The sequence below is a fragment of the Panthera onca genome, chromosome A2, assembly GCF_046562875.1.
Source record: "Panthera onca isolate mPanOnc1 chromosome A2, mPanOnc1 haplotype 2, whole genome shotgun sequence".
Classification (NCBI taxonomy): Eukaryota; Metazoa; Chordata; class Mammalia; order Carnivora; family Felidae; genus Panthera; species Panthera onca.
The window spans coordinates 78625197-78650465 of record NC_138340.1 but is presented as its reverse complement, the minus strand read 5'-3'; the positions used below and the strand labels follow the sequence as shown (position 1 = coordinate 78650465).

At 38.5% G+C, this 25269-nt stretch overlaps 1 protein-coding gene and 1 long non-coding RNA gene across 2 annotated transcripts; both read right to left on the bottom strand.

Annotated features, from left to right (window-relative positions):
- Nucleotides 1-1550: 1550 nt before the first annotated feature.
- Nucleotides 1551-25261, bottom strand: SYPL1 (synaptophysin like 1). Its single transcript, XM_060632271.3, has 6 exons — nt 25145-25261; nt 24822-24893; nt 11565-11686; nt 10135-10342; nt 4703-4888; nt 1551-2997 (listed from the first exon to the last, which is right to left on the bottom strand). The coding sequence occupies exons 1-6, from the start codon at nt 25193-25195 to the stop codon at nt 2863-2865; spliced, it is 774 nt and encodes a 257-aa protein (XP_060488254.1). The 5' UTR covers nt 25196-25261; the 3' UTR covers nt 1551-2862.
- LOC145715299 (uncharacterized) lies at nt 13733-24301 on the bottom strand. Its single transcript, XR_014137292.1, has 2 exons — nt 20113-24301; nt 13733-19867 (listed from the first exon to the last, which is right to left on the bottom strand). It is a non-coding gene; the product is annotated as an uncharacterized LOC145715299 (long non-coding RNA).
- Nucleotides 25262-25269: the final 8 nt, after the last annotated feature.

Sequence of the window (25269 nt, the reverse complement as noted above, 5' to 3'; positions counted from 1 at the left end):
TTTAATGTTTTATTTATTTTTGAGACAGAGAGATACAGAGCATGAGCAGGGGAGGGGCAGAGAGAGAGGGAGACACAGAATCCGAAGCAGGCTCCAGGCTCCGAGCTCTCAGCACAGAGCCCGACATGGGGCTCGAACTCACAAACTGTGAGATCATGACCTGAGCCGAAGTCGGATGCTTAACCGACTGAGCCACCCAGGCGCCCCCATAGTTAAAAATTGTTAAATTAAGTGTGAAACATAAAGCACGTAACAAGCAAAAGCATTTACAGCAGGTAAAAAATTACTTTAAGTATCCATATCCAATGACCTCAATTCGTGAAAACATTAGCAATGATGCTGTTTATAAATAATTCTCTGCGTCCTACCACCAAGTAAGTCAAAGCTTTTACTTTTTTAAAAAAAGATTTTATTTTTAAGTAATCTCCATTTCCAACGTGAGGCTGCAACTCACAACCCTGACGTCAAGAGTCACATGCTCCACTGACAGAGCCAGCCAGGCTCCCCAAAGCTTTTATTGCCTGTGTCCTGGACAGTAACTTATACATTGCTTAACCCTGTCAGGTTGACTCAAAATCAGAATCAAAACTGGAAAGTGAAAACGCAACAGGATGGACTCCTTTCTGGATTTACTGTAATCTCAATAGCTATGAACTTTTGATGTCATTAACTTTATGTACAACCACCACCCAACAGAAAAATAAATGCTCAAACATCCAGGACTCTTTGAGGAATATAAAGGGAGACCCATGTAATCTTGAAGCTTATCTTGCGTCTGTGCCCAAGACCACAACCTTTCCCTCTCCAGCTCTAGGGCATACTGTAGCAGATGCTTTCAAAAGCTAGTAATCAGAGCCAACATTTACAAGGCACCTACTGCTGAACACTGTTCTACGGACTTTACATTTACTATTTCATCCTCAGGAACACTCTTTGAGGTCAGTACTTATTCCCATTTTTCAGATAAGCAAATCAAGGCACACAGAAGGTTAACTAATTTGCCTAAAGTTAACTAGCTAGTATGCGGTGAAGCTACGATTCAAATTTACAGGCGTTTGATTCCAGGGCATATAATCTTAATCAAGAACCTCTGCTGCCTAATAATGGACAATGAGAAAAAGTTTATCAGGAAAACTTAACTTGAAACTTACAAAGCATTTTTTAAACAAGAGTGAAAGAAAAAAGGATAGAACCAGGGTCTCCAAATCATTTTTGTCTCTTTTATTTCTTGCTAATTTTTTTGTTTGTTTGTTTGTTTTTGAGAGAGAGAGAGAGCAGGGTAAGGGCAGAGGGAGAGAGAGAATCTTAAGCAGGTTCCATGCCCAGCATAGAGCCCTACGCAGGGCTCCATCTCACAACAGTGAGATCATGACCTGAGCTGAAATAACAGTCGGACGCTTAACCAACTGAGCCACCCAAGCGCCCCTCTTGCCAAACATTTAAAAAAACTATTATGATATTCTATTTCCTACTTTGGAAATCAATTCCATTTTGTGTTGCTCCTGCCTTTAAGATGAAGGTTTCTTTGTAATATAACAATCAGTGCACTCTTTCTTTTAACTTCTTTATTAAGTTTGTTGCATAAAAGATATACATTCTCATACTGACAATTCTTGCCATGAACAAAAGCAACAAAAATAAGGCAACAGCAAGATGTGCTTCACATATAAACAGTCATGTGGTAAGAATGAGAAATCTGGCCCTGTACAACACAAAAGATTAGAAAGCAAAATGTGAATAATCCCTGCATTCAGAATATACCCAAATGTGTGTGCAAAGACAGTGCACCCATAATACAGCTCACTTAAATTCTTGTTTATGATGCATAATTCCTTAATCATCCAATTGTGCAAGAAGAATGAACATGAAGAAACATGAAATCCAAATTGCATTTATTTTCACAATATCAATGCTACACACTCAAAATAGTAACTTCATTGAATCTAAAGGTTAAATGTTTCAAAAGTGAAAGGCAATCTTAATTGTTTTAACCCTATAAAAGGGTCTGCAAGAACAGGTGGCTTATTTTTCTGCTTGCAAGGAGACTAGGTCTCAGCCTGCACTTAAGTGGCATGAGCAACAAAGGACAGCAGACAAATACCACTGAGAGTAATGCCCAGACATATCAAAATCCCGAGTTGAACCACGTTCTTTCTACTTCTATAGCAAGTCTATTAAACAACCAGCATAATGGAAGCTTCTGCCTCATGCAAAAGAATCACTAACTTAGCTATACATCTATCAGAAATTTCCAAACCCCATTTCCAAAACAAATTTAGTACACCTATTAAGTACTGTAGGTCACTTAGAAAAACAGAAATAAAACATACAACCAGTCTTTGCAATTAAAAGTTTTTCATAACATATAAACAATGTTCAGATACAAATTCTGAACTAAATGTTTTTTCTAAATATGATTTATGTAATCAAGGCTTTCTCAAACAAAGACAGGTCTTAGATATATGATCTGTACAAACTTACAGTAGTGTATATTCCAAATAGAGATTTTCCTCCTATTATGATATGACAATGTAACTCTTTTCTGAGTGAAGACATATGTTAAGGCTTAAGGTGTAAACACTTTGGAAGGCAAACAACTTAGTAAAGAAATAACCAGTCATTTAAAAATGTGTATCATCTCATAATAGGCCCCTGAATTTTCAAATTTACATGTGAGAATACATTTACATCTTAAATTTCTAGGAAAGGCACAGGCTTTATATAAAAAAGCAGCAAAATTTCAAACCCACCAATTTATTGAAAAAACCATTACTTTTATTAGAAACAAATAATGCTTCTCAAGATGTTGGCAACAGATCAAAGTATAGACATATGTTTCATACAGTGTATTTTTCCCTTTAATTATATTCCAGAAGGAGGTGGAATACCTCCTTGGCTGTGGGAAGCAGAAGTATTTGATGGACTGTGTAAACTGGTCTCCTTGTACACAAACCACGCATTTCCTCCCCAAAGTATCATATTCAGAAAGCCAAAGATCTAAGGAAGAGAAAAATAAACATGAAAATCTAGTATCTACTTAAAAATTTATACCCATCTTAGTTTTCCTTTGAATATTTAACATTCCTAGGCAGAACACCATGATTTCATTTACAATTTAAACTACAGATAAAGAATAAAAAAAACGAAGATTTTCCATTTCAGTGCCAAATCTGAGTATATAATGACTTATTCCCAATGAAATGAAGCTAAAATCTCTAAATCTGTAACCTATGAAATCATGACTAAAAGAAACCTTACCTTGCCATGCTCATCATTACCAAAAAGATGGGATTAAGTTTAAGAAAAAGTATGTCTGACCCTCCTATCACTACTTTGTCATTAGACTTCAGCGCTTCCCGGTGAAGGTGAAGGTGACTGGGAGCAGGAATCCTTGCTTCTTTCCTCGGGAGCTTTCACTTTTCTCCACCTGAATGGTTGTAAACTGCCCCTGGGACTCTTATATTTCCCTCCTTTCTCCCCCACTGCTACTATCTCTCCTACTCCAACAGCTGCAGCCAGAGAGAAAGGCGTTCACACAAGAACTTTACTTCACATCCTACAGTGGTCAACGTAACAAGAACTTTACTTCACATCCTACGGTGGTCAACGTAACAAGAACTTTACTTCACATCCTACGGTGGTCAACGTAACAAGAACTTTACTTCACATCCTATGGCGATCAGTATAATGGAAATGGTCTTCCCAGTTACAAATCTGACAAGATCAGAGATGAATAAACTGAAGCTAACCTTTTTTCGTTTTTTTTTTTAAATAAATATAAGAATAATGACTTCTGATGGAAGAGGGGGTAAAGAGCTTGAGAGTAATATTGTATTACCGAAGGCCAAATGCTTTATATTTTTTGCATATTTGCTTACAAAAACACTTTGGAAATTGTGCATCTCAGATCATGGTCAATATAAATGCAAAAAAGGGACTTTTAAATCATAGTTGTAACACAAAAATTCAGCCCAAATGCTTTACAAGGCAGTGCTGACTTATCCACTGGAAAAATATTTTCTTGAAAAGATCGACTTCCTTAAACATAATATAATCAGCATATTGACAACGTATTTAGTAATACATTTATCTGTATTTTAGTAAGATGGCAGACTAAATATTATTTAAATTTACATACACCAATTTTTAAAGATCATTTAAGAAACCATGAAAGTAAGACTTTCATAGACCCCAGTGCACGTGGGATTAGAGAACAGGCTCTAAAGTCAGATGTGGTCGACACCTTGGCTGGCCAACTTCCCAGTTGTGTCACTTGGGCAAATTAAGACATGAGCTACTTTTTCTCCCAGTTGTAAAAATGAAGATAATGATACTAGCTCCCACATTCCTCTTCGGATTATTGGATAACTTAAACAAGATGAATGTAACGCCCTTAGCACAATGTCTGACACATAGTCTTTATAAGTGTTAGTGCCCTTCAGGTAGAAGTCTTGCCTACTCGATTTTAATGAAAAAGACTCAAACATGATCTTGTTCAAACCTGTTTAGCAAGTAGTAGTTTTCTTAACACACTTTTCTTCACTGTAACAAAGGTAAAGACTGTCTGGTAACTAGGATCCTGATAGCTTAGTAAAAATAAAAACAATATATCCAGAGATTTAGTAAAAACTATTGCTTTCTTATATTACTGGTAAAATTTTTCTAAGTCAAAGAAAATATCTTACAAATACTGCATACATACCACAGACACATTTAGGGATCCCATACTAGTCACAGAGCCGAAATAACACGTCACTTGATGGTTACAAGGCTGAAGTTCCTTGACAATACCGGGACCGGTAGCTATTTTAATATCTGTGAGAGCTTTAGCCCAGGCTGAAGTGCTCACCAACCACAGAAAAGTGGCAACAAGAGTAACAACGAAGTCCTAAAGCAAAAATAAGTATGAGTTAATAATGAAGAGCACAGTGAACATTGTACACCTGTTTACTATTACTAGTCCAGTGCCTGAGCTACTACAGTGAACAAGACTTAGTCATCTCCTTACAAGTCTGAGATTATTTTTAATTTTATTTTTTTTAATTGAGAGAGAGAGCATGTGTAAGCAGGGGAGAGGGGCAGAGGGAGAAAGAGAATCCCAAGCAGCATGGAACCGGATGGGGGGCTTGATCCCACATCATCCCACATTCGGCTCATGCCTGAGCCGAAATCAGGGTTCAGACACTCAACCAACTGAGCCGCCCAGGTGCCCCAGGAGTCTCAAGATTTTGACAGGAGAAATCGGTTTCACGTAGCCCTCACCAGAACCTTAACTAAGCCGCTCACTCCCAGGATCATATCTCAGACCCTGTCAATCACCAAACCACTCTACCCCTCCCTAATTTCAGTTTCACTCACCCCACTTCCCAACATCACCTCTCTTTCCAGCTCACTCCCTCAGGCATCCCAACTGCAAAAATCCTTTGATACCACTGAGACCTATAATCTGATCTCACCACTTTTAACTGTCTCTCAGTTTTACTCATGTTCTCATTTCCCCCTTAACTTCTATTCTACGGTCCCTCATTACAACCCCTTGCACACACTCTCAATTTCCTCGACTTCCCCTGCTTTCTCATACTGTTTTGGCAAAACTCTAACTTCAGTTAAATCTAATTCTCCAAGACTGGAATGAAAATAAAAAACTTAAAAAAAAAAAAATCTAGCTGTCCATGATTTGGATAATGAAATGGTGAAAAGCATGCATCCAGGATGATTTGTTTATTTTAAAATTCGTGATCCCCAAATTTTAAGGATACTCATTATATTAAGAACAACAACAACAAAAAATCTCTCAAGACATCTTCTCACTAGTAATTTTCTACTAAAGTCTTTGCTACTTATTACATTTCTAATAGGACTGCATTTGTATAATATAAAGTTTAAGTCCTCCCTTGTTTGGTTTTCTTGTAAATTAACCACCAAAGTGGAATAATGTAAAATCTGTATCTTCAAACGTTGTGTATTCTTAGCACCTCAATGCACCTGAAGCTAAGAGTTCCTTCACATCTGCAGCAAAAGTCTCCACAAGCTCAGAAATGGGTTCTGGAGCCCACCACAGAGGTGTTTTGTTTTTCACGTCAACCTGATTAGTTTTTAATTACTTTTCCCAACCAGCTTGTAGTCATTTATTTAGACTGCACACCAGTAACCACTCCCAACATACAGAAACTACTATATATAGCTTGTCCACCAGGTCAGGATGGCAAGGAGTAAATGCCTTGTGATGAGAGAACCAAAAACAATGACTAATTTTACAAGGATGGAGGTATTTATCTGCATTTTGCATGTGAGCTTTCCAGTGCTTCTGGTCTTCTTTCGAAAAAAGGTAGATCAAAGAAAAAAGGACAGAAATACAGCTTAAATTTTTTGTACCGTGGGGGTGCTTTCCTTTTTGCTTCTGCACTTCTGGCTGCACTTTTGTTGCAGATAGACTTTCTTTTTCTTTTTCTTTTTTTTTCTTTTGAGAGAAAGAGGGAGGGAGAGGAAGAGGGAGAGAGAATCTTAAGCAGGCTCCATGCCAGTGCAGAACCTGATGTGGGGCTCAATTTTACCACCATGAGATCATGACCTGAGACAAAAATCAAGAGTCAGAAGCTTAACTGACTGAGCCCCCCAGGTGCCTTCCAAATAGACATTTTCTAAACACTTAGAAACACTGTAGAAATACAATGCCTTTTGGAGAACTGATAAATAGTCTAAGGTTATCAGACCTTAAACAAGTTCTCTCTGGGCTAAAGTTCATAGCTTTACCCAATATATGTCAAATTCTTTTGATTTCCAGGTTTCTTCCTTCCAAATTCCTAATTAAAAGACACATTGATTTTTTTCTTTTCTTTTTTAAATGTTTGTTTATTTTGGAGAGAGAGTGAATCACGCTGACAGCAGAGAGCCAGATGAGGGGTTTGAACTCATGAACCGTGAGATCAGGACCTGAGCTAAAGTCAGATGCTTAACCAACTGAGCCATCCAGATGCCCTAACACTGATTTTTTTTTTTTTTTTTTTCTGATTACGCTCTTTAAATCTACTTTGCTGTTGGCATGACATTCTACATTTAAATCTACTTTGCTGTTGGCATGACATTCTACATTTCAAAAGCAGGTAACTTTTCTGAAAATGATGCACAAAGTAACCTGGGGGGGTGGGTGGGAAATGTGGACCTCTGAAGATAATTTCTGTCCTTCTGAGGGCCCTGGCTTTAGGATGCAATCCATCTGAATGGTGCACCTGCAGTTCTATAGTGCACAACTGGTAACTGCCTATGGCAGCCTTGGTCCCACCAATAAATCAGGAGGATATGATTCATACCAGAGTTTTAGGATTTGGGATACTTATCTTTGTTTGGTTTCATTTTTTATTTCTGCTTCTCTGCATGTAGAACCCTTAAGCTCCTGCTATTTAACACCAAAAAAGTGCTACATTTACTTAAAAAGGGGAGTAAGTCACAATTGAAATGCTCCTAGAAATACCTTAGCAGAGAATTGAGAATATCACCAAAAAAGCATGCCCTCATTAGCAAAGAGTACTTAAAACACTTAATGTTGTATTTGGCTATATTTTAAACTTGGTTATCTCAAGAAAACTTTTTTCATTTATATGGTTAAAAGTAGAATTCAAAATTTAATTTAGAAGCTTGAATTTTTACAGACAAGAAGCATCCTTTATATATTACAGTAACAATAAGCCACTTAAAATAGCTAGTTCTGGATTATCTCTCTATGACCACTAATTGATCACTGAGATGGAAAATTACTTCTGGCTTTCTGAATGATGCAACTAGATCACAGTTTTATAGTTTTTATTAGAAAAACCCTCTACAAAAAAGATTTAGATGCTGCTTTCAGAAAGTGTGATTTTTAAAAGCTCATAAAACAAAATATGAAAAATAAAAGGCTCATTTGCTAGAGTTAAAAATTTGTTGGAATAATAACAAAATGGCAAGAAATGTCTTTAATACTTAAATTATGAAGAATTTTAGGGGCACCTGGGTGGCTCAGTTGGTTACGTGTTTGATTCGATCTCAGCTCAGGTCATGATCTCATGGTTCGTGAGACTGAGCCTTGCTTCAGGCTCTGTGCTGACAGAGTGGAGCCTGCTTGGGATTCTCTCTCTCCTTCGCTCTCTGCCCCTCCCCCACTCGTGCTTGCTCTCACTCTCGTGCTCTCTCTCAAAATAAATACACTTAAAAAAAAAAAAAGAATTTTAACTAGGGTGCCTGGTGGCTTAGTCAGTTAAGCACATGGCTCTTGATTTCAGCTCAGGTCATGATCTCATACCTCATGAGATTGAGCCCCATATCAGGCTCCACACTGACAATGCTGAGCCTGCTTGAGATTCTCTCTCTTCCTCTCTCTTTCTGCCCCTCCCCTGCTCACCCTCACTTGCTCTCTCCCAAAATAAATAAACTTAAAAAAAAAAAAAAAGGAATTTTAACAAGATATAATATCTCTATGATCATCACAACTCCTTTAAAAAATTTTTTTTATTATGTTTATTTACTTTTGAGATGCAGAGAGAGACAGAACACAAGTGGAGGAGGGGCAGAGAGAGAGGGAGACACAGAATCAGAAGCAGACTCCAGGCTCTGAGCTGTCAGCACAGAGCCCAACGTGGGGCTCCTACTCACAAACTGCGAGATCATGACCTGAGCCAAAGTTGGATGCTTAACCGACTGAGCCACCCAGGCGTCCCTTTCATAATTCCTTTTTATGTCTCGAGAAAGATCATGAACTCAGCCGAAACCAAGAGTCTGACCCTTAACCAACTGAATCACCCAGGCACCCCGGGAAGTCACAGATTCTTAATATGTAATTTCTATTGATTAAGCACTGCAAATTACAATAGTTCATGTCTATCTTTTTGAAAGATATCCAAGAAAATATTTTACGAAAACATGAGGATTAAGAATCTCTTCTCAAATATAAGAAACCAAATAGATAAGAATTTTAACAGACTGTTTCTTTCCTTACTTACCATTTGCATTCCTATGATCCAGGCAGCAAAAATTAAAAATAAATAACAAATAAAACCTGTTATCTTATTTAATAATTTCTTTACTCAAACAGTCTTTCCCTTAAAGTAACTTCACAAATAATTAGCAGATGACAGTGTTTTCTCAAGATATAAATGACCAGTATCACAAAAACACCTCTGTTCTCTGTTGAAGTAAATAACACTAACACTGACTTTGTAGTTATTCTTTTGTTGTGGATGCCTAGCTTAAAACCATGGCTTATCTCTGCATCTGTACCAATAATCCAAAGATTCTACTACCTAAATCTCAGAGACTATTTTTATTTCTAGCTCAGTAGACTCTGAAGCCAAAAAATGGTGTTAGGACTTCAAATCCAAATCCTTTGTTGCCATCTCCAAGATTCAAAATTAGCATGAACATCACTAATGCTGAATCCCCTATTCTTATAGAATTATCTGGGTCAGATTTTAAATGAAGGAATTTAGGAATACAGACAAGGAGTCAGCAAACTTTTCCTGAAATGGGCCAGAGAGTAGATATTTTTGGTCTCTCTTACAACTATATAACTCTGCCACTGTGACATGAAAGCAGTTATAGACAGTATGTAAATGTTTGGGTATGGCTGTGTTACAAAAAAACTTTATTAAAAAAAAAAAAAAGAGTCAGATGTGGCTATGGGCCACAGTTTGCTGATTTCTGATATAGACTACTAAGTTCAATAAAACATTGTAGAGGGATAAAGGGGGTCTTTGAAAAGAGAGGAAAAAAATAAGGAGTAGGAACACAGTCATGAGACTACTGGTATGGTCAGCAATCCCTCAAATCAAAGGCATTAATTTTCACTTAATTTCTCTACTACTTGCAACCTAATATGCTCTATATATTTGAGATCTTTCATGTTAAAGTCGAGTTAGAAATAAACAGACCTCTGTATTCCCCGGAGTACGGAGAAAGTGCTGCAAATACGCTCCAAGAGTTGGGTTCAATGTGACAACCAGAGAAAGCTGAATCTCATGTTCACACAAATCAAAGTATGCTGAACTGGGTTAAGCCGAGAACTTTCATTTCCAGTGTAAGAAAACCTTTATTTGACTCCAAATATGATGTATGCTTATCTCATACAGATGATTTTTGTATAAAAATAAAGTGATTACTTACAATCATGGGAAGTTTTCGACTATCCCGATATAGGTTCGTATAACCAACATAGAGCAGAAGGGCAGCTAAGCAGTACAGGAAGACAAAGACTGCAAATGTAACGTAGAATTGTGCAGAAGAAGAGTAATCTCCAATAAGGACATAATTTTTCCAATTTATATCACACACGTTTGCATCTGGAATTGCATCAAATGATGCTTCATTCAACCTATTAAAAAAAAGGCTCAAATAAATTTGTGAATTATTCAGATTCTCCCAACAAAGACAGAAATACATAGGCAGAATATTGAAATGACATTTCAAAAACACTCCCAAAATGTATCACAAAAATGTATTTTCCTTTGGGGAAGAAGAGAGGAAAATTCAAATATTTAAATTAAAAACTTCCTAAGAAATGTACCTAAATTACAAATTATGCCTGGTCATTGGTTTATGATAGACTGAATACAGACTGAATTAAACACTTCACACTCAGACACTATCTTCCTGCAATACAAATTTAGCAGATTAAGAGAGCTAATAGAAAACAGTTTGCAATTTGAGACATGATACACCACTACAGGAGGCAGAGTCTGTGTAACTGGCACCAGGAGAGCCAATTATGATTCACATTTTAACCCTAGATTAATTAGCTGCTAACTTTAGATTGCTTTTACATTTCCTTATCTATAAACTGCAAAAGCATTTATCACTAAAGATGCCGTAACAGTTCCTCATATAGCAGCTTTATAAGAGAAGAGTTGGGAGATGGAGAGACAATGATTGATGACCAGGCCCTTGCTATTTGACCTATTTTTAGTGTAAGGTTTTATTTAATCATCAAAACAACTTTACAAGGTAAGATTCCAACTCAATGGATAGAAATCTTGAGTCTTAGAAATGTCAAGTAAGTAGTAGACGGAAGATTTACACCATGGTTTAAACATAAGACGTATTCAATAAACACTTTCAACAGAAGAATTCACAACAAAATATTAATTTTACTTGGAGAGTAAGAAAATAAAGAAACATAGAAACTCCTCACTTTACATTGAGTACGTGTCTTAAAATTATATAAAGAATACTATTATTTAGGAATTGCAAATACATGAAAAATTCGGAATTTTCTTAAGTTGTGTTTGCTTCTCACACAAAGGTGACGGAGCAATCTATCGTGGGATGACAGAGTAAAATGTCAAGGCAAGGTCATATAAAAGTTTCTAAATGCTTACTCTCATTTTCTATACTTCATCACAGGCCAGGAAGACAGTTTGCAAACAGGCACTGGTCTATGTACCACAGCCTGTGTAGCAATGATCACCACTTACAAACGAAGCAGGCGTGCAATTTCAAATTTTGTACTCCCCAAGATCAATAAATTGCTGGAAACCTTAAAGAATCAACATGAAGTAAAAAGAGCTGTTAACCATAAAAACAAACAAATATCTTACCTGAATGGATAGGCAAAAGCAGCTGTAATCGTTTTATTTTCGTTACCTTTATGACAAGTCAGTTGAATTTCTGTTTTGCCCTTAAAACCTCCACAGGTGGCAAAAGCAAAGATAGAAGCAATCTATACAAAGTGAGACCAAAAAAAGGGGAAGAAGCATTACTGTACCCAAAACATGGGTCATTAAAACTTTAAATATGTTGATTATTAGAAACTGGCTCACTAGCATTCCAGAAATTCTTCATTACAAATTAAATATAGACAGGGAAAAACATTTAAAAAGTTTATTTGCAATTGTCAACAAGAAGTTAGTACACCAGCCCATATAATTCTTTTGCTCCTACTTCAGTGTACCTACTAAACATTAGTATGAAATTCAGAGGAAGTTGTGTTTTAGAATCAAAATCAAAAGGGGTGAATTGGAGGCATTTTTATTTGGAACCTAATGGTAACTGTAAAGCCAAGAGAGTGGTAAGCGACGAGGAGATGCTATTTCATCAGCTTGTACGACTTCATTTTTGAGTATTTCCAGGTCTCAAAAAGTTCTTGGAAATTTGTTTTCCTGATCATGCATATACTTACAAGAAGGTAATGATGCTCTGTCCAATGCTATACATAACAGGAAAAAACTGGAAGCATCCTAAATGCTGATATGGAATCAAATAAACTGTAATTCATTCACAAGACAGAACATTATGCAGTCATTAAAATGTTGGGGAATATTCAATGATACTGAAAAATAATCACTACATATAAAGTAGGTTTATGGGGTGCCTGGTTGGCTCAGTTAGTAAAATGTGTGACTCTTGATCTTGGGGTAGTGAATCTGAGCCCAAAAAGTTTGTTTGCACATGCACTGTGCATGTGTCTACACCTATGCATATTATACAAACTACAAAAACATACATCAAAATTTTAACAGTGGTTACTTCTTTAAAAAAATTTTTTTTTTCTTAAACATTTATTCATTTTTGAGAGACAGAGACAGAGTGCGAGTGGGGTGGGGGCAGAGAGAGAGGGAGACACAGAATCAGAAGTAGGCTTCAGGCTCTGAGCTGTCAGCACAGAGCCCGACACGGGGCTCGAACTCACGAACTGTGAGATCATAACCTGAGCCGAAGTCGGATGTTTAACCGACTGAGCCACCCAGGTGCCCCTACAGTGGTCACTTCTGAAGAGAAGATAAAAATAATTCCTTTTTCTGTTTGAAGCTTCTAAATTTTCTACAAAACAACCCATATATGGTGTAGTGGCCAAAAGTTCAATCCGTCAGCAAATTCTGATGGCTCTATTTAAAAAACGTATTTGGAATGTGATCACAGCATCCTGATCTAAACCACCGTTACTACCTCTTGCCTGAATTATACTCTAACAGCCTTCTAAATAATCCTCCTGCTTCTGTCCTTGTCTCTCCTTCAGTCTACTGGCAATATATCAACCAGGGTGATCTTTTAAAAATACAAGGCAGAAAACTTTATCCTTTGTTCAAAACTGTCCAGTGGCTTCTGAGTTCTCTCTGAATAAAAACCAAAGTTCATTTAATGGTCTACAAGATCCTTTCCTCCCTTAATAATTCTGATCACATGTGGCTACTTTTCCCCTTGCCAAATCTCTCTACACAAAACGGTCTCCGTGCTATTCCTTAACGATAAGGGGTAAACTCCTCCTACAGAGCCTTTGCACTGGCTATTCTCTCTGCCTGGAATATATGGTTCACTTCCTACTGACAGCTCCCGGTTCTGCTATGACTTCATGAGAGACGTCTTTCCTAACCACACTATATCAAGCGAGAATGTCCCAACCCACGCTACTTATTCCCTTTATTCACGCTGCTCTATTTTTCTGCCATTGTAATTACCATTGCCTGATAGTACTTAAGTATTTGTCCATTTTTCACTAGAATATAAACTCAAAGAGGGCAGAGACCTTGTTTTACTCAAGGTGACACTCATCTAGCAAATAGCTAAAATTCAGGGCAGAAGGCTACACTGTTAAACACTGATATAATGCCTCTCACGGATTAATACAGGGCCTACAACCAGGTCATAACCAGGATCATAACTATCAAGAGATTTCTTCTTTTCTGTAAAAAAGATACATGAAAAGAAATCTGGTTACAGATAGGAAAAGTCTGAGGTAATGTCCAACAGAGAGTTTGGAGTCTTCCGTTAAGAGTTCACAGGTTAAGACAGAAAAATGGATACTCTCTACCCATAAATGTACATGAATACAGACTGAAAGCAGAAGACCAGAAAACTGGGCATATAACCATTTAGGATTATAAAAAAGAAACAGGATATACAAATTTAACCAATGGAACAATAAAGAGGCCAGAAAGAGACTTGTGTGTAACTAGATAAATTATATCTAACAAAGCTGGCGCTGCAGATCACCAAGGAAAGGAGTGTGGTGGTTTTAAAGATATGTCCACAAACTCTGATACTCCTCCCTCAAGAGGTAAAGATTAATTTTCTTCCCTTTAAATGTGGACTGGACATAGTAACTTGCTTCTAGTAAACTGAATATGGTAGAAGGAATGGGATGTCAAATAATGGAATGGGAAGTAATAAAGAGTCTACAATTTCTGTCTTCCGTTCTCACTCTCTTGAATCATTGGTTCTGGGGGAAGCCAGCAGCCATGCTGGAAGGATTCTTAGGCAACTTAGAGACTCTTGTGATGAGGAACCAAGGACTATCAGCAACCAGGTAAGCGACGCTGGAAGTGTGTCACCTGAGGCTTGCCGACAGCCACGTGAGTGGGCTGGACACTTGAGAGAACTCAACCCTAGCCAACAGCTTGACTGCAACCTGGGAGACCCTAAGCTGGAATCCCCCAGACTAAGCCACTCTCAGGTTCCTGACCCACAGAAATTATGAGATAATAAATGTCTGCGGTTTTAAGTGCTACGGTGGGTAGCAACAGACAACTAATATAAAGGAGGACTTCAATAAATGGTCCGGATGGGCTAAAGACAAATGTAAAATGTAAAATTCCCCTTAAAAATTTTAAAGATAATATAAAAGAACATCTGTGACCAGAGAGAAAAAAAAGTTCTTAAGATTAAAAACCACACACTAACCATTAAAGATTGTTAAATTCAACTACAGAAAAAGAAAGTTTTGAAATCAAAAGTCAGCTCCGAATGTAAAACAAGCTACAAACCAGGTGAAAGTATTTGCAATAATGTCACAAAGCATTAGGATCAACCAGTACACAGATCTAAGAGAAATTCTTACCCATGTGTACTACAGGACATGCACAACAATGTTCACAGCGACACTGCTTACATATCAAAATACATATAAAGAGTGGAAGCAACAGGAAAAGGGATGAAATAAAGTATCAAGTTATAATGGAAAGTTTAATAGCAATAAAAATATATGAACTATAGCTGTCCATGTCAATATGGATGAATCCTAGAAACCTAACGCTGAATGGGGGGAAAAGTTGCCTAAGATTTCACACAGTATGATGCCATTCTTTTAAAAGCTTTCGTTACTTGTCTACACCACTCCTGCCACTATTTTTGTTCAGGCCCTCACTGTTTTTCACAGGGACTAACCCAACAGACACTTCCTCTCATTTCTATCTCTTCCGTAGCATGGGCTCGTGTGCCTCTCGAGCACTTTAAAAATGGCTTGTCTGGGGGTGGCTCAGCCAGTGAAGCGTCTGACTCTGATTTCGGCTCAGGTCATGATCTCACAGTTCCTGAGTTTGAGCCCTGCATCAGGCTCTGCGCTGACAGTGTGGAGCCTCCTTGGGATTCTCTCTCCCTCCCTCTTCCTGTGCCCCTCCCCAGCTCGCGCCCTCTCACTCAAAACAGTAAACTGAAAATAAATAAACAAGCAAATAAACAAACGAAAAATAAAAATGGCTTTCCCAATTAAGACAGCTATAAGTGTAAATTAGACAATGAATTACAAAGATTTAGCATAAAAAGGTAAAATAGTTCATCGTTGTTTATATTGATTACTTACTGAAAATATTTGGCTTTATAAATAAAATATATTTTTAAAATTAATTTCAGCTGTTTCTTTTCACTATTTTAGTGTGGCTAGTAGCACACTTAAAATTATTATGTGGCTTGCATTTGTAGTTTGCATCGTGCTTCTACTGGACAGGTGCTTTAGAGCGATGTCACGCTGATCTGAAATAAAGATCTGGTCACGTTACTCCCCTGTTTAAAGGCATTTTCTTAATGGCTCTCCAGAACTAAATTTAAGAAAAGAAAAAAGCCCAAACTCTTAATTTGGCCTAAGAGGCATGGCTGAGATAGCCTCGACCTCATCTTTCTAGGTTTATAGGCTCTATTTCCCTGCCAGGTACTGTTAAGACTCTGTTACACTGTACTACTACCACCCCTGAAACCCGTCATGTATTTATTTCACCTGCCAGGAATTGTCTCACCCCTAAATCTGTTCTCTGACAAGCTCACCTTTAAAGCCCTACCCAATTTCTTATGGTAGAACTATTCAGTCTCCTGGGCCACCAAGACTTCATTAGCTCGACTATAGGCACTTTTCTTGTGTCTTGCCTTATTTAAAAACCCAAAACAAAAATAGTAAGAACTAGTTTCTCATTAAATACAAAAGTTAGTAAATAAATGGCATACTGTACTAAAGCTGACCGCTCTTAACCCTATTGCCTTTTCCTGTCCCTTGGCTGACTGTCACGTCTGTGCATTTGGTCTTACTCAGGATTTTTGGTGCCCACCCAGCAGAAGGTCTGGCACATAGCACATGCTCATTAAATAACTGCTTAATTAAAGGAAAAAATCGATTTCCAATAATCTACAAATAAAACATTTTAAGTCTTACATAACCATCATTTCAAAGCTGTATTTTTGTTATAAGGATAAATGTCATGTTTGCAATTCTGGTCTTTATCTTACAGGAAAAAAAGGACAAGATACACACTTTATTAGATAAAGTACAAAACAACCTGAAGATAAATTATATGACAATCTCACTTCTCTCTATATTCTACTGCTGTTCTGATTTAGATTCAAAATTATATACTAGCAGCCCATGACGAAACCTGGCCTGCAGATACTTCTGCAGAATTCATAAAAAAAGGTGAATTTGTTGTATTTTAATAACAGCATACGGCACATAAAAATTTGGATTTCCTGCTTTGCCTTACTGTGGGGAAAATATGGCAGCATCAGACCGATATCCCATAAAGCAACAACCACGTGGAACTGAGTGACAGATGACACATTAAGAACCTGTGTTTTTTCCAGGCTGCTGCCACTCTCTACTGTTCCAACAATCCTCAGGATGCATGTCAGTTACCAGGAATCAATGAGATTATATACTATTGTTTTTCCTCCAGACAGCTTGTCCTACTTGCTCACTCTGGAAGGGTGGTTCCCATGTGCACTTCAGTCTGCACCCCTAGTCTAAATGAGGGGTACTGGAATGCTGATTTCTACTTCCTTACCACTTATAAAACTCATTTTCCCATTCCTCTCTATCCCATGAAGAATGGCTAAAACTGCTGACATGAAAACCCATCTGTAGAGAAACTAGCGAGAATCTAGGGACAGGATGACAGCAAGCTTCTCTTCAGGTCAAAAGGCTCCACATTCATTATGACAGCCTCAAGCTGCCAAAGACACAACACCACTTAATTCTCTGCCCACCAGACTGGTACTAGACACATGGCAGATCCTTCACTGAGGTTTGTAACTTTGGAGTGAACTTTCAGCCTGTCCTCTAGAACAGGACTCTCCAAAACAGACTGCAGTGGTCGATTAATCGGTATACCGGAAGAAAATATTTGAACTTCTACTTATATTTACTTTTAGACTTAAACACAGAATTACAATTTTATTGAAATTAATATAACCCTGAAACCCATGCTGGATCTGTAGGTCCGAGTCGCATGCCAGTACAGTATGTTAGGTATCCTGAAGGTGAGAGGAGTCCCACCATGCGAGGGCAGTGATGCCTTCACCTATTCTTTCCCTTCTAGTGTTCATGTAGCACAAGGTGAGGATGCCTGACTAAGTGGATTTATGGAATCGATTATAGAATTTTAACCAAACCAACCTTCACAAAAATAGACCAGTAGTAGCTTAAAAACATCTTCATATAAATTACAGACTAATGACACAAAAATTCATGTCCAAAAGAGAAAACAGAAGCATTAACCCCTTGTATGAGCTATATTCATCAGCTACATTCCAAGGTAAAAATAGATTCTACTTAATCAGATCACAAGAAGATCACTACACACACACACACACCCACACCCCCCCCCACACACACATCCAAAACAAGGATTTAAAAATATGAATGACATAATATGCCTTCAGATACTGATAAAGTAAAATATGCATCTAAGTTATAGATGCACACTCGGACTTCACGCACAAAATTTTACAGATAGGAATTCATGACAAAAATAAGTTTGGAGACCCCTGGTATTTTCAAGGAGTTATTTATAGCCTGTAAGCAGAGTGCCAGTCCTAGACTTATTTCTAGACCTTGCTCAGCTCACTGAGGCTTCTATTGGGAACACTGGTACTCATCTATGTATGGGTGTTTTTTACAAATTTCTAGTTGCAGGGTCCTGACTGCTACTTGGTTTCATCATTAATCTGATGTCATCTACTTAAACTTCTTTCTGTCCAAAGTTCAGTCTAAGAAAATGCTATAACTGAAATCTTCAGAAATAGACCTAAAAAAAAAAAGAAATAGACCTAAAAGTATATTGTATATGAGTATCATGTATATCATGTTTGCCTTTACAGTCAGTACAATTAGATGCCTAGCACCAAAGTATTGATTTTTATGAGTTAAAGACTTGATGCATTTACTAAAAACATTCCTTTTTAAAAAGTTTTGTTACCGATGCTGCCATTTCAGTTTATTCCCACTGTACACCGAGGAGTGAAGCCAGTTACACTCTTCTTAAGATGTCCATCTGCTTGTAAAGTACAATCATAGAAAGTTCTAAACAGCCTGCTAGTACAGTTCTATAACCCTTAAGAATCTGGATCATGAGAAGTATACTAGAGTTCCTGGTGAAATAAACAGAAATCTTTTGCTAACTCCTAACTATTATATGTTGAAAATATCTTTCATTGCCATGAGTTTACAGAACAAAAACAACAAAAAGCCAGTTTTACTTAAGAATGTCTTTGATGAAGCAGCAAAAATTGTAATTTTGATTAAATCCCCACCAACCCTTGAATCTTCTTAATATTCTGTTTGATGAAATAGGATGTGCAAACACTTTAACTACACATTATGGTTGTCTCCAGGGAAAGCATTTAAATAACTGAGTTATATGCTGAACTAGTTGGGATTTTTTTCATGAAATACCATTTTTACCTGAAAGACAAAAAAAGTCATTCAGACATTGCTACCTGGCAGTTATTTTTCTCAAAAATGAATGAAGTGAGCCTTTTACTTCAAGGAAAACTGGTAGTATTTGTTGCCATAGGTGTAATTCAAACTTTCAAGTGACTTATTACTGTGTTTTAAAATAAATAAACGTTCCCTTAAAAGCCTCTGCTTGAATTTGTGATGTGGCAAATATCAATAGACACAAAAGCGCTTTGAGGTCCTCAATATTTAGGAGCATAAAGGGGTTCTGAGACCAAAGTTTATGAGAACCATTGTATTAGAGGACTGCTCTGTTCTCTTAATTTTCCCTTTTACATTTTAGCAGAGTGCTATTTGTATGTGTGGAGTGAATGCGTTATGTGTGTTTGTGTATTCTCAAAGCACTTAGAGCATACATACGTTGTGACAATGACATTCGATCTACCCTTCAAGGCTTCTCATGGTAAATAAGTGAGAATCAGGTAGAACAAACAGAGAACAGAGACATAGGGGTGAGTCTGTAAGTCTATGAACAAGCTTTAAGTGCAGAGTCTCCTGCTGGGCATAAAACGTTATTTGAAATCCTTTTTCCCTTTCTATAATAGGGTGAGGGGAGTGAACACAAATGGCAAGGCTAGGAGAAAGGGAAGTTTCCTGAAAGGTAGTCTCTTACCAACAGATAGCCTAAAAATGTAAAAATTAAGCAAATGGATGAGGCAGCAGTCTATATATGCCCCGTCCCCCACACTGTGCAATACAAGTAATTTGTATTTTCTAGGGTGCTTCTCTGTGCTATTTTTGAACCATTAAGTTAGGATAAAACATGGCCACTGTTTGCGAAAATTTTATAATTTACTTAGGATGGCTAAATTTTAAGTATTTTACATTAACTATTGTGTGTATTTGAAAGTTTGTTGTTTAAACAAATTGATATATGCAACTTAAAGAATTATAGATTTTCGGGGGCGCCTGGGTGGCGCAGTCGGTTAAGTGTCCGACTTCGGCCAGGTCACGATCTTGCGGTCCGTGAGTCCGTGAGTTCGAGCCCCGCGTCAGGCTCTGGGCTGATGGCTCGGAGCCTGGAGCCTGTTTCCAATTCTGTGTCTCCCTCTCTCTCTGCCCCTCCCCCGCTCATGCTGTGTCTCTCTCTGTCCCAAAAATAAATAAAAAAAGTTGAAAAAAAAAAAAAAAGAATTATAGATTTTCGTATTTACTGCTTTTCACACTAATTTTCTTGGATCATAATTTGTCCCCAAGTAATGTTTTTAAGTGTCTTTTGAGTTTGCTCGTTAATTGTATGTATAAAATCAGAAAAAAACATTCAAACTTGATAAAAGAATCAAGAACATTTTACTTTCAACTCCTAACATCTTATTATAAACATACATCTAACAAACAAGAAAAAAATTCACTTCAGATAACTTAGGCTTTTGTGTTTAAGCCTGAAATTTTTGGTAATCCATTTATTAATTTATTGAAAGACCAGTTAGAAACACAAAGGTAAGTTAGCAAAATGACTAAGAACAGACTGTCACAGGTGATCAGAAGATTAAATGAGAAAATACAGGTAAAACCCTGGCACATACAGGTATACTCAATAAATATCTGTTAACATCTAGAATACATTTGACCACCACAGACAAAAATATTGAGAGATGGTTAATAATTCTAAAATTCAACTTAGTGTATAATTCCTTATATACTCCCCAAATAGTATCTCTTCCACAATTTTGTGTGTGTGAATTAGGAAAGCACATTACTTAGATTCATTAAGAGCTAAATATTTGTTCAGCGTTCACCTGTGCAAGTTAGCAGCAACAAAGTCCAACACAAAGTGTTTAATATTTTTAAATTTTAATAAAATAATTTCAATGAAAAACTTTTGTCTAAGTATTAGGGATATTTGACTTTAAAGTAAGAACCAAAAATTTACCAGAGAAATATTAAATACTTTAAAAAGCTGCTTTGATAAAATTAATCTTTGACTTTACTTCTGTGTTCTACTTCTACACATGGGGCATTTATTCTTACTTAAATTTTATATTGTCACTTTGATAGGCTTCTAAAGGCAGGAAAACAGCAGACAAGTGAAAAGCATATGATACATCATTTCTAAAGTTTAAATATGGGTGGCTTAGTTGGTTAAGCGTCCGACTTCAGCTCAGGTCATGATCTCACAGTTTGTTCGTTCCAGCCCCCAAGTCTGGCACTGTGCTGACAGCTAGGAGCCTGGAGTTTGCTTCAGATTCTGTGTTTCCCTCTCTCTGCCCCTCCCCCACTCATGCTCTCTGTCTCTCTCTCTCAAAAATAAATAAACATTAAAAAAAATTAAAATATGTGATAGAGAATTTAGTGATCTTGAAGGACCAGGAGATATATATGTCTGTCATATGGGCTCAGTTCTCTCCACTGTCTGGGTCTACCGTCTTCCTAGACACACAGCATCTCAGTCCTGAGAAACCTTCTAAGAACTGTTCAAGTACATTATAATTGTTCACATATTTATTAATTCAATTGTTCCAATAGCCATATGAAGTACTGCTATTCCCAGAGAAGTGCAACAAAAATTCAACTTTTACCGAGTACATATCACATGAAGAGAACTACAATGACATTGCTGGTCACTGTTACTAGGTGCCAGAGGTAGATTAGAAAAAAAAGGAGGGAAGAGAAGGGATATAACACGGTGGCTGCAGTTTAGAAACAAAGTGCAAATGCTTCTGCTCTGGTGATTTTATTTTTATTCTGTCAGTAAATATTTACTGGGCATCTAACCCCTTGAAAGTTACACTTCATCAGGTTATATCTTAGTCTAACATCTTCCAGAACCTTGCTAGAGATAAGCTAATTTAGGGAATTATTCTTTTAGTCTTAGGGATGGAAAGCAACTTTAAACTTTTTAAACTTTAAACTTTAGATTTGTTTATAATCATTATTTATTGACTGCTTTTAGAGGTAACCAGCCACACCTCAATCAATGCTTTATGAAACTTGAACAATTCATTCAAAACAAATTTAAAAATTCCTACTATGGGCCCTTCTCTAGAACTTTATCATTCATTTCCTCTCTGCCTCTGTTTTTTAAGCTCCAACAGTTCTATTCACAAGTCTCTTCTCTCAAGCCCACAAACACATTCAGTCCTTCCCATCTTCAGAATGGGTTACCACCAAATCTCTTCACCTTCAAGGTCAAATAGTGGTTCACTTTCACTGTCTTCACTTTCTTACCATATATCCATTTGACCTAGGACCATCTGGTTTCTGAATTTACTGACACCACTCTTATAAAGCCACCAACAGCCTCCTGCTTACCAAAACCAAGGTATGCATTTTAGTCCATATTTCACTTAACCTCTTTCTTGCACCTCTTGATATTGTTAGAATAGTAGTCTTTTCTTGAGATTCTAACAGTGAGGCCAAGATGTTATTTTTCTCCATGTTCTTAATCATTTCTTCTCTTCTTTGCTGGCAGATATCTGCTGAATCTCCAGCCCATTCTTACCTTTCAAACTCTATATCCATATAGCTAACTGCTTAAAGGATACTCCATTTATATAATCTAGAAACCACAAACTCAATATACCTAAAAGCATACTGCGCTCCAACCAAAAATTTGCTCCTTCTCCTTAGTGATCTTAGACAGAGTACCGTTACCAACTGTGTCAGAAATTTGGCAGTTATCTTCGAGTCCTCCCTCTTCTTCATCCTCCCTCCAAATACATTTTAATGTCTCCCTTCCTTCCATTATTACCTTTCTAATACATTACAAATGAGAATTTCTAAAGAGCGAATCTAATTATTCACTTGTTTAAAACCCTTCAATTGAGTCCCCATTCCAAATGGCAGAAATTCTGGGCTTAAATGGAAGCTATCCAATAAACATCTTCAAATTCTGTACCCCACAAATATCCATTTTCCTAAAGAAAGGACCCAGATCATCAAAGATTAACCTTTATAAGATTGGCCTATAGGATTGGCCCATAGGATACACTCCTAACTCTGTAAGCCCTATAAACCTTTCAGAATCATCTAAAACCACACCCTCTTCAGTACCATTTCAGCCAACCCCAACTACTTTAAGTTCTCAAATAGGGCTATGCTGCTTCAACTTTTCACACCACTGAACATATCTCCCCTTGCTTGGAAAGCCACTCCCCACATCCTCACCAAGTGAACAAGTACCCATCCTTCAAGTGTTCTTTCATCTATGACATCCCCCCTAGTTCCTCCAAGCAACTGATTTCTTTCTTTCACGTACTACACTTTGCCTATACTTTTATTAAAGTATTTATCAGGTTATCTTGTGTAATATGTTGTTCAAACTAAAAGCAGTTATTTCCTTAAAAAACTTAAACAGGATATATTTTTCAAAATATATCAGACCTATGAGCACTAATACACTTATCACTAATGCTTTAAAATATTAAGGAAAAAAGTTATGTCTGTTTGGTTTTTAAAAAGACTGACAAACAATGCAAGCACAAATACAAACAAGTGCCCCATTTATCGAGTGAAAACTTTAATTATAAATTTATAACCGTCAATGAGATAAGACTTTTTCTTAACCTTTATATTTGATTAGCCCAATTAAACATGATTTTCCTCCTGCAATTTCAAATTTTTATATACTCAAATATTTTTCTTCCTTTTTAAATCTGGACCTAGGTTTACAGAACCCTAAGTGTGTGTGTGTATTTATGTCTTTAAAGTAGACATTTGTGTGAAATCAGCACCATTTCACTCTTCAGAGGACAAGTAAAACTTTGGAGGAAAAGTAGGAAACTTTTTGAAAATCAGCTTGAGTACCCATTACATATTTTGAGTTTCTGTGTTACTCTAAAAAACATCCTCAGTAAGTTATTCAACATAGGAATCTGGAAGTTCTTACTCTTCACCAGTGTATCACTAAAATATAAGGTTAAAGAATTACGGATGTAAAATGTTGCTGGCTATAAAAACAACTTGGCTGCAGTGGCTAGATGCCAGCTGCCTATTAATCCAGGCCTGAAAATCAGCACTGAAACATGTACTACGCCACGAAATCAGAATCAAATGTGCAGAGCCTGATGTATTCGCTAACTCCTCCAAGTGACTGATCAGTGCCAAGGTCGAATTAATAAATCTCCTTTGATGTTAATGACTGAGAATGTTCCCAGGAAAGAACTAAGAGGTGACCGCCGGATGTCACTTGGAAGTACCTAAAACAAACTTGAGAGCGATTCCTAGCCTGTGTTTGAGTGGTACGGACTGACTGGACCCGTTTTGTAGAAGACCTTCTCCCCCACCTCCGTCTGCTGCCCTGATCCACAGTTTATTTTTATCCATTTTTAACTTGGAGCCATCTCAAAAGCAAACTAAGAACCGATTGCTCGTCCAATCGCTTCGAGAAGGCACAACCAGCTTTCGACGGAGCGCGGCCTGCAGTCAGCACCGGGCAGAAATGCACGGGCTGGCCCTTTCCACCGGACACGCAGAAGGCAGCGCCGGCCGGGGCGCGACTCCGACCCACCAGGTTTCGGTTAGACCGCAACAGGAAGTTTTCTTTTCCCTTGCGGGAAGCAGCGCAACCAGAAAAATATGAACTCCGACTCCCTCGGGAGCACCCAAGGGTGAGCTTCGGTGTGGGAGGGCGGCTTCGCCCGGGACCCAGGCGGCCGAGGGACTCGTGACTCGACGCGGACTGCGGCGTCCCCGCCCCGCGCAGGCCCAGCCCGCGGTCCCCGTCCCCTCCCCGCCGTCCCGTTCCGTCCCTCCCGGGGGCGGTGGGCGGCCTCGGGGCCCGCGCAGACCCGGCCGCCCCGGCTCTCGCTCCCGCTCCCGGGGCCCCTCGCCTCCCAGCCGAGGGCGCTGGCCTGGCCAGAGCGGGCGCGGGCACGGTCACAGCGGCGCGGTTCCAGGCCTCGCCTGAGCGGGCTGCACTCACCCACTCGAGGACCTTGATGAAGCCGAGCGGCTCCTTGAGCGGGTTGAGGTTGAGCTGGAAGGAGGACATCCTCTGAGGGAAGGAGGGAGAGAGAGTCAGGACCGCGGGTCGGAGGAGGAGGGGGACCGACAAGACCGAGGAGCCGGGCGGCGAGGAAGAGCAGGCGGGGCGGGCTCTGGGAGGCGGGCCCGGGAGGCCACGGGGCGGGGCGGCGGCGGTTGAGCCGCTGGCGGAGGCGCTGAGGCGGAGACGGAAGAGAGGCGGCCGCGGGAGGCGAGGGGTGGGCTGGGGCTGGGTAGGGGAGGTGCCTCCCCGGGCCCCACCTGGCCGAGCCGGCTGATCCGCTGGCGAACCAAGTAAATGTTGGACGCCATGCTGCGTACGCCGCGCCCCCTTCTCGGATGACCAGCCCCCGGCGCTTCGTCTCCTCCCGCGCATGTGCGCGCCT